Source organism: Tiliqua scincoides, chromosome 4, assembly GCF_035046505.1.
Source record: "Tiliqua scincoides isolate rTilSci1 chromosome 4, rTilSci1.hap2, whole genome shotgun sequence".
Classification (NCBI taxonomy): Eukaryota; Metazoa; Chordata; class Lepidosauria; order Squamata; family Scincidae; genus Tiliqua; species Tiliqua scincoides.
The window spans coordinates 75066832-75080429 of NC_089824.1; the positions used below are offsets into that span (position 1 = coordinate 75066832).

Genomic DNA, 13598 nt, shown 5'->3' on the forward strand with positions numbered 1-13598 from the left:
TGGCCATCTCAAAGCCCAGCCTGGAGTGAAAAGAATGCAGGTATTCTGTTACATTCAGGACCCTCTGGTGCTGGGATGCCACCATCTGCTCAGGCACCTTACCCAGGACATAGGCCAGAAATTATCTTGTATGGTGGGATTTAAGAAATGCGTCTTTAAGAGGGGTGCACCACTGCTGTTTTCAGTGCCACTGGCAGCACCCCTTCTTTAAGTGACACATTAACCACCCTCCTAACCCAGTCGACCAGAGTTGCCACTGGGCAGATCTTATAAGTCATGCTGGGAAGAATCGAGTGGGCAAGGAGCTGACCTTACACTCCAAAGGATCCGCTCCACTTCCTCAGGTTGCACAGGATGAAAAGATTCCAAAACAGCTGAACCAACAGATGCCGGGGGGCATCAATAGATACTGTCAATGTGGAGTCTGTGTCATGGTAAATGCAAGCAATTTTATCACCAAATTGCCTAGCAAATTTGTCACTGAGCAATCATACAGTCTTTCTCTACTCCATGGGTCTCCAAACTCTGGCACAAGGGATGGATCTGGTGCGCTGGCATTATAGTTCTGAGTGTGGCAGTGGTGAGGCCTTACCACATCACACCCAATCTTCTCAGAGCCTTGAGCCAGAGAGCGGCTTCCACTGGGAAATCAGGGTGCAGAGCTTTCTGGAGCGACACACAGTGGAAGTGGCTCTCCGGTGTGAGGCTTGACGAATGGTGACTCTGGGGCAGAACAGTCTTGCCACCGCCATGCTCAGAACAATCACCCCAACTCACTGGATTAAAGAGTAGATAGATAATGAATGAGTCATTTCAGTGCTGATTCTCACAAAGATTGAAAGTAATACCTTTGTGATATAAGAAGAGCCATGCTGGATCAGACCAGAAGCCCAGCATACTGTTTCCCACAGTGGCCCAGCAGATGCTTCTGAAAAACCCACGAGTGGGACATGTGGACTAATAGGTCTCTCCAGCTATTTCCTCTGAACCTGAAGGTAGCATATAGATGGGAAACAAATTGAAATGTGGTTTTCAGGCTAGTGTATTTGAGACTTTTTTGTAAAAGTAGGAGAAGATAACTATTAAATGTTGCCTGTGAGAAAACTAGTTGTTAGACGACTAATTTCCCTAGTTTCGTGGGACTAAATTTTAAAGGCAAAGAGAAGTTTATTCAAAAGCTGCCTCTACAAATATTTCTCAAACTTGTTAAAATGCGTTTTTATTCTTTTAGTTATGTCTAATGGGGAATAAACTTTCTTGAGATACAGTAACCTGTTTTTTTGAAGAATTTTTGTCACTGAAGAAGTGCCATATGCACAAGTCTCATTAAAGAGATTATAACTAGGTTTGTACAGACTGCTTACAGTGAACAGCCTGTGACCCAATTACTTCAGCGTTCATGTGGCCTTGCTAAAATAGAAGCTCTATCTTCCCTGTTTAGAGCAAGGAACTGCTGCTACAGCAGTAGTAATTGTTTGTCAGTAGGAATCAGCCTCTTGTTAGAACATTCATGGTTTAGTACTGAATTCAAGGTTTGTGCTTATATTTCATGCATATCTGACCTGGGGAGATTAAAAGAACTAGATCAGCAGTTTCTCCTCATAAACCTTGTTCTGAATCAAGGAAAAAAATCACCTGTTAAATAATGCGCTCCTCTGACAATGTGATCTCAGAACTATGGATATCTATGCTAAAAAGAGAGCATTTTTACCTGGTTGACCTGCATCCTGCTGTTAGGTCCATAAAGAAATGACAAGTACATGAAAAGGGTAGAAAACTACAGCATCTTCTTTGGGGCACTTAACCAATTGAGACCCTGGCCCCTGTGCTACCTGGACCACAAAATGCCACCCCACTCCCACCTGGCACATCTGGCAGCTTCTTGAGGACCAGAGAGGCTGCCAGAAGGCTTTCTGAGGCCTCTTGGAGGCCTAAAAATGTCACTTCTGGTTTTCACCAAAACCGGGAAGTGATGTTTTTAGGCTTTCTGAAGGTGTCAGAGGATCCTGTGGAGGCTTCAGAGGATCTTTGGGGGGGGGGGGAGGCTGTGAGCGGCTTCCCTGGCTGTCAAAAGGCCTGTTGAAAAAAATAAAAGGTGGGGAGGGGAGGGGGTCACACTGCTACCCCCTGGATGATCCCCCTTGGTACACGAGTGCACTTGACATTATCTAGCAGTGAGTTTGTTCCAAAGGATCCCTCCCTCAGTAAAAGTACCTGTGCTTTGAACTCAACCCAATAACTGTAGGAGAGTTGGCAGACCCTTTGCTGTCCAGGGGTGTGAAACCCATTTCATGTAGCAGGCCAAATAGCATTTATGCTGCCTGCTGTGAGAGCTGGTAGTGACATCATTAAGCAAGAAAATGATGTCATCAAGCAGGTGATGGCAGAAATGAGCACCTCGTTCTCCTGTAGCAATTTATTAACTGCAAAAGACAGAAGAGAAAATTTGCGGATCTTGATCATATTTCCAAGTTATGGGAGAGGCCAATTATTCACTTGAGCCACCCTATTCACAGCACTGCTTTTTCTGAGGCATCACTTCACAGCTCAGCTGCTGAGAGGTGGTCTGTGAAGTGACACCTTGGCAGAAGCAGCATTGCTGAAAGGGCAGAGCTGAGAGACCCTAATTCAGTGGGAGCCAGATAAAGAGCTTCTGTGGGCTGTATCTGGCCCATAGGTCTTGTTTCACACCCCTGACCTAGTTCAACACATATGGAAACACTGGAAGTGAAAATGGTAATAGACTGCTCCTTTTCTAAAAGCTTCTCATGCCTCTCCAATGAGGCTTACCTCAAATTTTGCGAACACTAGAATGCAGAATTCTCAAAACGTGAGCTACGCTCCATGGATGGCACATATTGTACTGCATAATGTGCATTTTTCTTCATTCTTCCCACTGAGGTATTTGTATATGCTTTTTAGACCATGAAGCAAAATGCTCACTTGTCCTTTTGCATGTAGAAAGATCTTCTCTCTAAGATAGTTCCAGACAGCCAAGTAAAATTCTAGCATCTCTCCCACTCCCTAGAAGAACAGGTGCAACTACTGTTAAGGAAGGAGTTGTGCTACTTCAGGTTATTTATCTTTTGCAAAAAGATTAGAGGATAGTTATGGTCTCATTCTCAATGTTTTAATTTCAGATCCTGTGTAAATGGCACACTGGTGTGTTCTGTGACTCAGCTGTGGCACGGAGATAGAATCTTATGGGGAAACAATCACTTCTTTAGGTAACGTATTTTTATTTCTCTCCCTACAGTAATTAAGCCCAAGTAAGCTTACTTGAAATAAGTGCATATACTTCCCCAGTTTATCCGTACTTCTGCCACCACCCTTTGTCTCCTTGTGACAATTTTAGATTGTAAGCAGACTTCCTCAAAAATGAAGATAACCTAGTCTAACTTCTAGTCAAGACTTGACTGATGGTCATTTAAGAGTAAGTGCTAAGCAGCATGACTACTGACATGATCTTCAACCAAACAGCTTGCACTAACTGTGGCAGATTAAACATTGTAGGGTAGAAAATTTCTTATTTAATGTTTGAAAATTTGATTAAAAAAACAGAAACCACATGCAACTCGATACTGGGAGGAATAACAACATAGTGCATTATTCTCTGTCTCTGTCTGTTGGTGAAAAGAAGCTTTCTCACATCCTAGATGCTCCATATTTGTTGGCATTCCATAAAACCACAAGGGCTTGATAGGCAGTATGGTACACTTGCTTCCTTGAGCTCATCCCAAGGGGACAGACCACATATGGTGTGGGTTAATATATGACCTGTCCACATCTGGCCCCTGGGTGATAATGACTAGCAGGTGGCTGCTTAAAGGCAGGGGAGTATTCAAGATGATCTTTTTTTATAAGTACAAGCTCTCCTTAAGTGGGGATAGTCCACAATGCCATTTGTCTGGAGCCAGTCACAGGGAGCTTCTTTGAAGTGGTATAGCTGGTGTGAGAGCTTCCTACTTTCTGCCGCTCTCAGGTTCTTAAAATCTCCCAGGCACAGAAGGTCTGCTTCCACTCTGCAGGGAGAGGAACTCCAGGGGCTTTCCTTAAGCACCTGCCAATAGACATCAGTTCCAGGCTTTCTGGCTGGTGAATGCTAAGAGATTCTATCCACTAGTAGCTTGTCAGCAAAGGGGTAGATATAGCTCTTGTTCCTTCCAAACCCCGCAGAGTTTGGTCATCTTCTCTCTCTCTCCCTTTCTTACTTCTTCCCTCCTCAGTCTCCCTCCACCTCTTTCCTTTTCATCTTCTCTCACAGCTTGACTTGCTTGCTTCTCCTTCCTCTCTTTGTTAATGCTCTCTTCTCTTTCCTCCTTGCCTTTGTCTCCTTCAATCTTCTCTTGCTTCTGACACTCGCTCCTCTGCATTTGGCCAGACTCCAGCTGTCAGCATCTTCCAGGCAAGCAGTGCTGAGTGATATAATTGCTCTGTCCCCTGTCAGGCCACAGCCAACTCCCAGAACTTCCTACAGCCACATAGAGGCTTGCATGAGGTGACTGAGCCCACTGGCTGTCACAAAGGAAAGTTGAGTACTGAGCGACTGAGGTACACTGTGTTGGTTACACACACCCATTATTCTTACTTTGTGCAGTTTTCAGGAACTACAGTGTGCTATCTAAACTTTGTTTTGTTTTGGAATAAGCCTGCATCCCTTTTCACTCTGGCCGTGATTCTTCCAGTGTGTATCAATTGTAACCTCAGAATCTATAGAAGCCAAGACTTTGCTCATGGCAAAGTCACGAGCAGAGGGAGAAAATCTTATATGTGTTTCAGAATTTGCTAGGAGTTTTAATAAGTATTATGTTAACTCTTAAATAGAATCAATCTACCTAAGAGGAAGCGACGAGATTGGTTGAAAGACTCTGAAAAAGAAACACTGTTAACAGAGCATGATCTGGATGCAGCTAGTGAAGCTTCTTCAGAACCAGACTATAATTATGAATTTGCACAGATGGAAGTTATAATGAAAACGCTCAATAGCAATGGTAAGAAAATGATTGCTCAGAGATACTGAAAATAAAAAACAGGAGCACATGTGTCTAGACCCACAGTAGAAAGTCTGTTAATCTATTCTCTTGTAAGAAATGTATATAGAAATGTATGCATTTTCTAAACCCTTTCCAACTCTGCCCCCCTCTCTGTAGGAGACCCTATAAATTATTTAAAAAATTTATACCCCACCTTACCTTTGAAAAAAACGATGCCTGAGGTGGCGTCCAATAATTAAAACATGATAAAAGGGATTGTCCGGATCCTTTTCAGTTTGGCTTCGGGCTGTGTTTTGGAACAGATACATCCTTAGTTGCCCTAGCGGTTGACCTGCACCAATGAGGCATCCATATTGGACCTACTAGACTTCTCACTAGTTTCTGGCACCATCAACCATGATGTCCGTTCAGGATAGTTGTCTAAATTGAGACTTGAAGGCACTGTTTTACTGTGATTTTACCCCTTCTTGACCAACAGATTTCAGAAGGTGGTAGTGGGGGATGCCTGTTCAGGATTGTGGCTACTGTGGGGTAGGGTGCCACAGGGGTCTAGGCTATCTCCCATGCTATATAACATCTAAATTAAACTGCTGTGGAAGAGGTCACCCAGGGATTAGAAACAGAGTGCCATTAATGTGCTGATGATGCTCAGCTCTATTTCTCCTTTCCACCAAATTTGCTTAGATCTTCAGAGAGAACTCTTCTGTGTACTGTTCCTGCCAGAGGTTGGGGGGAGCAATGATTAATAAGTAGGGTCTTCTCCATGGTGGTGCTGCAGTTATAGAACTCCTTCCTTGGCAAATTAAGATGTACCCCCTTGGTGTGTTCTCACAGGGGTTAAAAATGCTTTTGTTTGGAGTTACTTGAGAGTGGGTGAGGGATATGTTGTTCGTTGTTTTTTTTTGTGTATGAATTGAGCCACCTCCTGTCATTTTTTTAACGCTGCTTGATATTTTATTGTGACTATATATTTTTATGGTACTTTCTGTGGTCTGCTTTTTATATTTTATGGGGCTTGGTGTTGCGGGGTTTTTAATTGAAGATTCCTGATGTTTTAATACTGTTTCTAGGTTATGCTGAGGTCTGTATGTGATGGGCTGTTTTAGTATGTTTTTATAGTTTTAATGATGTATTTATATTTTATGGTTTTTATATTATTGTTAGCTGCTTTGGAGGAAAGGCAGGTTAAAAAAAACTATTAAATAAATAAAATTCAGTAAAAATAAGCACAGTTAAGGTAACAATAAAATCACAGTGCAAAAAGGACCATTCATAAAAAAGCATTCAAAACATAACATTCATGACAAAAAGCTAAATTCAAGAACGAAAGACAACTAGAGGGAGAAAGCTTGGCAAACAAGAGTCTTTGTGGGAGGACAGCAGGGAAGGGACCATTCTTAGCTCTAGTGGAAGGCTGTTCAAGAGCTGTGTTGCCTTCATGGAGAAGGCCGTCCCCCTTGTTGTGCTTCGTGCATAGTGGTGGCCCATGCAAGAGGACCCTACTAGATGACCTTGGGGGTGGTATATCTTATACAGGAAAAGGTGGTTCTTTAGATATGCTGGTCCCAAGCTGTAAAGGGCTTTAAGGGTCATTAGCAGCACCTTGAATAGTGTCCAGAAACAAACCAAGCAGCCTTAGAAGTAGTGACTCAACCAAGTCAAACCGCCCAGTCCCATGATAACATGGGCTGCTGTGTTCTGCACTAATTGCAGTTTGAATTGAAGAGCCTTTAAGGACAGCACCATGTAATTTTGCATTGCAGTTATCTAGATGTCACTAATTGTGATCAGGTCTGCCTGACTTGGGTAAGATTGCAGCCAGCACACCAGTCAAAGCTGACCAAAAGCCCACCCCACCCCCAGTTCAGGAGGACACCCAGGCTGCACACTTGCTCCTGCAGAGGAAGTGCAATCCAATTTAGAACAGGCTGATAGTCCAATGCCTGCATCTTAGTTCTTCAGACCAAAAACACCTGTCATGTCCAGATTTAACTTCAGTTTCTTGACACTCATTGAGTCTTCTGCTGCTTTAGGATATCAACAGGCTTCCTGGGATTGGATGAAGTGGGGAGAGAGAATAGTCGCCAACTCTAGAACCTTTAGAGTTATCTGTAGCAACTGCTAGGTGTGAATCCATTTGCATGAATCAGCCTGGGCAAATGCTCATACCACAGAACACAACACAATCCACAAAGGCAGAGACTGATAAACCCTGGGTAAGCTGGAATTATACTGCGCCACCGCCACATTCCCCCTGTCTCTTGCAGTCTCCCTGCACTTGAAGAAGAGGGCTGATGGCAGAGCCCTCCACGGATGTCCTGGAGGGGTTTGGTGTTGATCTTAGGCTAAGAGCCAAGGGCCAAGCCCTTTGGTTCACATTTCTTGCCAATCCAGGAACTATCTGTAGAGGAAGGCAAGGCACTAGTAGTCTTTTTCTCTCCCCTAGGTGTTCAGCTTCTCCTCCCTCTTAGACTAAACCAGAGGCACTTTAGTTTAACTAAAAGAAAATGAGGCATTGTAACTTCTTCTTTATTCTGCCTTTGGATCATTGTAGCTGTGGGGTAAATGCTTACCTGAATTAAGAAATAACACAGCATACTTTATCATGTGAATATTAATAGTAGCATTGTGGTGTTGTATCTAAGAAGTGGGGGCTTCCTCTCTATCTCCTAGATCCAGTGCAACATGCAGTCCAGGTTTTGGAAAAACAATACTTGGAAGAGAAGCGTAGTGCTTTAGAGGAGCAGCGGATGATGTATGAACGTGAGCTAGAGCAGCTTCGGCAGCAGCTCTCTCCAGAAAGGCGATATCAGCATTGTAGTGAGAGGCTTTCGGAAGCTGCCCAGAATGCTCAGCAGAAAATGAACCTCTGGTCAGAAGAGAGGTGAGAACGTGTTTGTGCTTAAACCATAAGTAGTCAAGGCAGAATATGGTGGATGGAGAAAACTATAATTCTAAGAATCTGCTAAAGAACACTCACTCTTTTTCGTATTGTTAGTGGCACTAGAGCTTAACCCTATTCAAACTGCATATTGTTTAACTGTGGGACAACCTCTTCCCTCCCGCTTACTTTGCTGAATATTTTGAAAGTGTCTAGAATGTTGTCCCTTTTAATTGGTGACTTTGCCTGTTTTGAGTGCATTCATACCCATCTCCTTCTACAGATAGCTATAATATTAGCACTGAAACTCTTTAGTTGTTTGACTGTTAAAAGAACTTTTATCTTCCCTTTCAGCCCTGATATAATAATAAAATAATAATAAACTTTATTTTTATCCCGCCCTTCTCCCCAAAGGGACCCAGGGCGGCTGATATGGGACATTCATTAAAATTTCCCTTCTAACACCCATGCAACTTTTCATGAAAAGTGGAAGAGGGGATATTTTTGTAGCTTTTATTCAAATAGATGTAGGTAGAATTTATTTTTTGTATAGAACAGTGCAAGTCTTCCACAGCTGGAAGACTTTGAATCTGAAGTCAGTAGACAGATACATAAACTATAAAGCATTAGTTTTAAATAAAGGTCTACTTGATAAAAATGTAGCACACTTTGCATTTTTTTCTCAATGAGTCAAAGTTTTAGTTGCATAAATGAAATGCATTACTGTCTAATAATTTGATATTTTGTAAATGGCTTAAATTTTCTCTTCTCTCGCTGCTTTAGAGACAACCCTTAAAGCATAATAATATTTAGTGCAATCTGGTCTAGCTACTATTGTGCCTTAAACCCCCTAATCTGTTTTTCTGCAGACATTTTCTTGTTTGCCAAAACAGCCCATACACTGTGGTTGTATATATGACACACATTTTCAGAAGTATTTTTGCCAGTGGGGGGACTCTGACTTTTTCTTCTAGCACAAAGTGCAGCTTTGTTGTGTGGAGAAATTTTCAGGTCTGCCATGATGAGCAGTCCCTGAAGTATCCTCCCCCCCAGCTGCTTCTTCATGAGAAGATCATCTTGTGGAGAAACCACTCAAAATCTCAAGAAATATTCTTTGGGCAGTTGGTGTGTTCTCTCTTTTGTGTGTGTGTGTGTGTGTGTGTGTGTGTGTGTTTGGGAGTATGACTGCTTGCCTCATGGTTTCATAATGTGGACTTAATATAACTCTGAGCATGCTCAGTTTGTTGTAGGAGTTAAGGATCTCCCACAATTTTGGAGTACTTTCTTTAAGAGGAGGGGATTTTTCACCCAGACATTTTTCTGAAAATCTGAAAATGTCAAATAAAATTTGTTGCAACAACTGAATTACTTTCCTTGATCTCCAGAAGTTATCTAACTTTTTAATCTGTCTGATCCTATTTTGTACTATATAAAAATATATAAAAGAGTAAAAGGATTCAAACATTGCCTTGATTTCTTTACTTCCTCATGCGAGAGGAGGAAACATTAATCTGAACGAAAACTGCTAGTTGGACATCAGGGATGTACTAGTTGACATTCAACTAGCTGATTAATCTGGCCCAGCCATTTTCAACCTTTTTCAGTGCATGGCACGCTGTCAAGGCACTAAAATTGTCAAGGCGCACTCCCAGTTTTTTACTTTCATTAAATTACTACATTACAATTAATTTTTAATTGATATAATTAATACAATTAAATCATTACATGTCAAAGGGCACAATCCTAACCAGGTCTACTCAGAAGTAAGTCCTGTTTTGTTCAATGGGGCTTACTCTCAGGAAAATGTGGTTAGGATTGCAGCCAAAGACTAACAAGAAGCTTGGAGAGGAAAGTATATTGATTCTGGAAAGGAGGAAAATGTTTTGAAGTCCCGTGTTATGCCAGAAAGTGCTGGCAGAGAGGTCAGATTGAACACATAGTGGAGAGATGTGGGGTGAGGGCAATGAAGAGACATGATTGAAACAACTGCAGGATTCAGCTGGAGTGGGTGAGAGAGACTGTGAGGCAAGTGATTCTGGACCTTTGGAAGTTGGGGACAAATGAGGGGGGAAGAGAGGTGCTAATTGCAATTATGAGATTGGGGGTGTGTGCCTGTAGGACTTATTTCTGAATAGACATGCCTAGGATTGGGCTTTTGGTTGCACTCTTCTTTCTCAAATACAGGAGCAGGCAATTGGCACTTCTCTCTCCTCCTCTCCTCTTCCCAAAGGTACATTTCCCCCATCTCATAATTGCAGTTAGCACCTCTCTTACTGTCCCTCCCTTCACTTGTCTGCACCTTCCAAAGGTCCAGAATCACTTGCCTCACATTCTCCCCCCCCCCCGCACTGCCAATTGCCTGCTTCTGTATTTCAGAAAAAAGAGCCAGCCCATTCTTAGGCTGGTGGCCTCAGCAGACTCGCTCGCTTCCTACCTGCTTGCCTGCCCCGGCTCCCTCGTTCTCACTCAGTCCGTCCAGACCTCCTCCAGGCTTCTCTTGCTGCCCAATTGGCATGCAGGGCAGACAACAATGGACTTTACCCAATCCTAGGTGTGTCTACTCAGAAGTAAGTCCCATAATAGTCAATGGGGCTTACTTCCAGGTAAATGAGGATTGGGTTGCAGCCTTCCTCTTGCTCAGCAGCAGGAGATGCAAAGCAGCTGTGGCTGCTCCTTTTTTGCCACTGCCACATGAGGTCAACTCAGCCGCTTCTCCCACACACGGCTGCTGCCTGCTGCCTGCCTTCACTGGCTCCGCGGCACACCTGAGGCTGTCTCGCAGCACACCATTGTGCTGCGGCACAGCGGTTGAAAACAGCTGATCTAGCCAGATGGAAAAAAACAGCTTTTTTACATAGTTCACAGTACAGGTGCTGCCTACTTATCTGAATATGGCTCAAGGCAGGTCCCTCAGACCTGCATTGAGCCAGACTTGGCCCAACCTGAACCTCCAAAAGGGACAGGAGCACTGCTCTGGTCATCTCCAGAAAGCTTTCTGAGCACTGGTCACCTCCGGAAGGCTTTCTGAAGCCTCCAGAGGCTGCCTATGTCTGCCCGTGGCCTCTGCGGACTTCAGAATGGCCAAAAAGCACACCCACCCACAAAAAAGCTACTTCCAGTTTTGAGACATTTTCTTCAGGCTTCCCTGGGCCGCCCAACGCCTTATAAGGCATTAAAAACATCACTTCCAGTTTCCCTCTGGAAACCAGAAGTAGTGTGTTTCTTTTTCTTGTCTTTTTTTTTGTGGTGGGGGGACTTTCCAGCCATTCTGAAGCCTGCATAGGCTGCAGGTGGACATGCATAGCCTCTGTGGCCTTCAGAACGTCCTCTGGAGGGTTTAAAGGGCCGAGAACCACAGTTATGTTTATCCATGGTTTTCTGTATCTGTGGGGGTCTGCGAACAAATCCCTCACGGATACCGAGGCCCCACCTATATATAGATGTGTTTAATTCAGAATTGTTATTCAGAATCCACTAAGGTATAGGTAGGGTTATTTGCATGTATAAAATATTATAGGATATTGTAGCTGCGAGTTCCTTGCTAAGGACTGGTCTAAAACCCAACTGGAATAAGTGACTTGTCAGAACCAAACTATATATTATGATAAACTCATAGTTTGGCCCTGCATATTATTTAATTGTAAATAACCATGAAGAGGAGTGATTTTGTTGGAACTCTATGGCTACAATCTTGATTTCTTTGTCTCCCCTAGCTGTTTATGCCTAGAAAAAGGTAAGGGGTTAATTTGTACCCAAGCCCAGGGTCAAAAAGGGGGCCCATGAGTCATCGGAGGGGGCCCAGAAATTTCCAGGGATCTTACGTTTTCCTATCTACTCACAGCCCAATCCTATCTACACTTTCCTGGGAGTAAGCCCCATTGACTCTAATGGGACTTACTTCTGAGCAGACAAGCATAGGATTGGGCTGTCAGACTTGTTGCCCACACAGGATGCTGGGGACACTACCATGAGCATATGGCTGAAGCTACTAGCAAGCCATATTTGCTGGGCTGAGGGATGCATACATGATATTTCTTAACACAGTGACGGAACTGGTCTGCTACAGTAGCTTTTTGGCTTGTAGATCTGCTTACCGTGAAGGAGTGTGTAGAGGAGCTCAGGGACACAGCTGCTGCAGAAGTCGGTTTCAGTACTCACAGGACACTTTCCATTCTAGTTTGGACCTAAATATGATGATGCTAATTTTCTGCATGATTTTCTATGTTTAAAAGATTTTAGAGAGACTTAGGAGTGTATTTGGTTTTCTGTATTACCATATCTAGTTGCTGATAACACATGGGTGGGTAGACCTGGGCTCCAAAGACTTTTCCAGCTATCTCTACTCTCCCTCCCATGCTGTTTCACCCCTCCCTGCCCCCACTCTGCTCACCTGTCACCACGCACCCCCACTCTTTTTTACCCCTGCCCCTTTGCAAAGGGGCCCAAAAGAAACTTTGTACCCCCTGATAAAATTTCTCTGAGGCCCTGTGCAAGTATATTAAAGGAAGCGCGAAGCATTGTTTGTAGACTTTTAAATATAATTTTCCTCAGAATATCTGTAAAGATGGATTATCGCATGGTGGAATTAATTTTGTTGAGAGCAGCATATCCCGACCATATGGATATGCTGGAAGAAATGTGGAAGAAATGTGGAGATAGTTGTGACATGTATATATAAAAAACTTATGACTTCTTTTCTTTATTGAGTTCTCATTCTGAGAGCTTAACAAATCTCCTGAGTAACATTCTATTAATAAAAGAAATGTTTGTTTCTTTACAATTTCCATGTTCCCCCCCCCCTTTCCCTACAGGGATGAATTATTTCGACAAAGCCTGGCTAAACTAAGAGAGCAGATAGTTAAGGCCAATACACTAGTGAGGGAAGCAAACTTTTTAGCTGAAGAAATGAGCAAACTAACAGATTATCAAGTGACATTGCAAATACCTGCTGCTAACCTGAGTGCAAATAGAAAGGTAAAAAAATGTGAATATTGAAACTATTTTAGCACAACTTCTCCAAATATGTAATGTCATCTGGATCTAGAAATAGAATTTGGAAGTTTCTGTGAGTGTGTGTAAGAGAGAGTAAATATACAAATGAGAGCAGTTGTAAGCACTGAATAAATGTTCGTTTTCTAATTTTTGTGTTTCAGAAAGATTGTAAACTATCTGTATGTATCTTATAGAAGCAGATGTTCATACTTGTACTGTCTGCTTGTGTCCCTCTGATGGAGTGATATTTTCAGTTTTAAAATGAGGAATGCTATTTTCCACTAAAATGATCAATGATTATATTCCAAAGTAGTGTTGGAGCAATGAGCACTAGGGCAAGGTATGCTCTTCCTCCTACCCTCTGTCAGAGCTCCCTGAGCCCTCCAAAATGTGACTGCTGAATGTCAGGGATCACTCAGCAATGACACAGGGTGCAATGCAGGGGACTGAGAGATTGGGAAATACTCTGAAACCAGAACTGGAGCTGAAACTTTAATCACAGTTTGTGTGGTTTATAGATATTTCTTACCCTTGCAGCATCTTGTTCTGTATCCCATGTAGTTGTTGTTGAGGGTGCCTCAATACTAAGCAGCTCAAGAGAGTTTCACTAGAGAGTTAGTGGGTGTAAAAGATGCATTTAACTGCACGTTGCCTGAGCACTATTCTGGATGCCTCCCCATGTAGTTTAGTTTTAGTTTTATTTTATAACTGAGTGTTGATTCAAACATACA

The 13598-nt window shown here is 42.9% G+C and overlaps 1 protein-coding gene across 3 annotated transcripts in view; it reads left to right on the plus strand.

Moving 5' to 3' along the window:
- KIF13A (kinesin family member 13A) overlaps window positions 1-13598 on the plus strand; it is a 128712-nt gene that overhangs the window by 77756 nt on the left and 37358 nt on the right. For all 3 annotated transcript variants that reach the window (XM_066623208.1, XM_066623209.1, XM_066623210.1), the window contains exons 15-18: window positions 3141-3227; window positions 4825-4991; window positions 7668-7878; window positions 12687-12849. In XM_066623208.1, the coding sequence (XP_066479305.1) occupies window positions 3141-3227; window positions 4825-4991; window positions 7668-7878; window positions 12687-12849 (628 nt within the window). The remainder of the gene's footprint in view (window positions 1-3140; window positions 3228-4824; window positions 4992-7667; window positions 7879-12686; window positions 12850-13598) is intronic.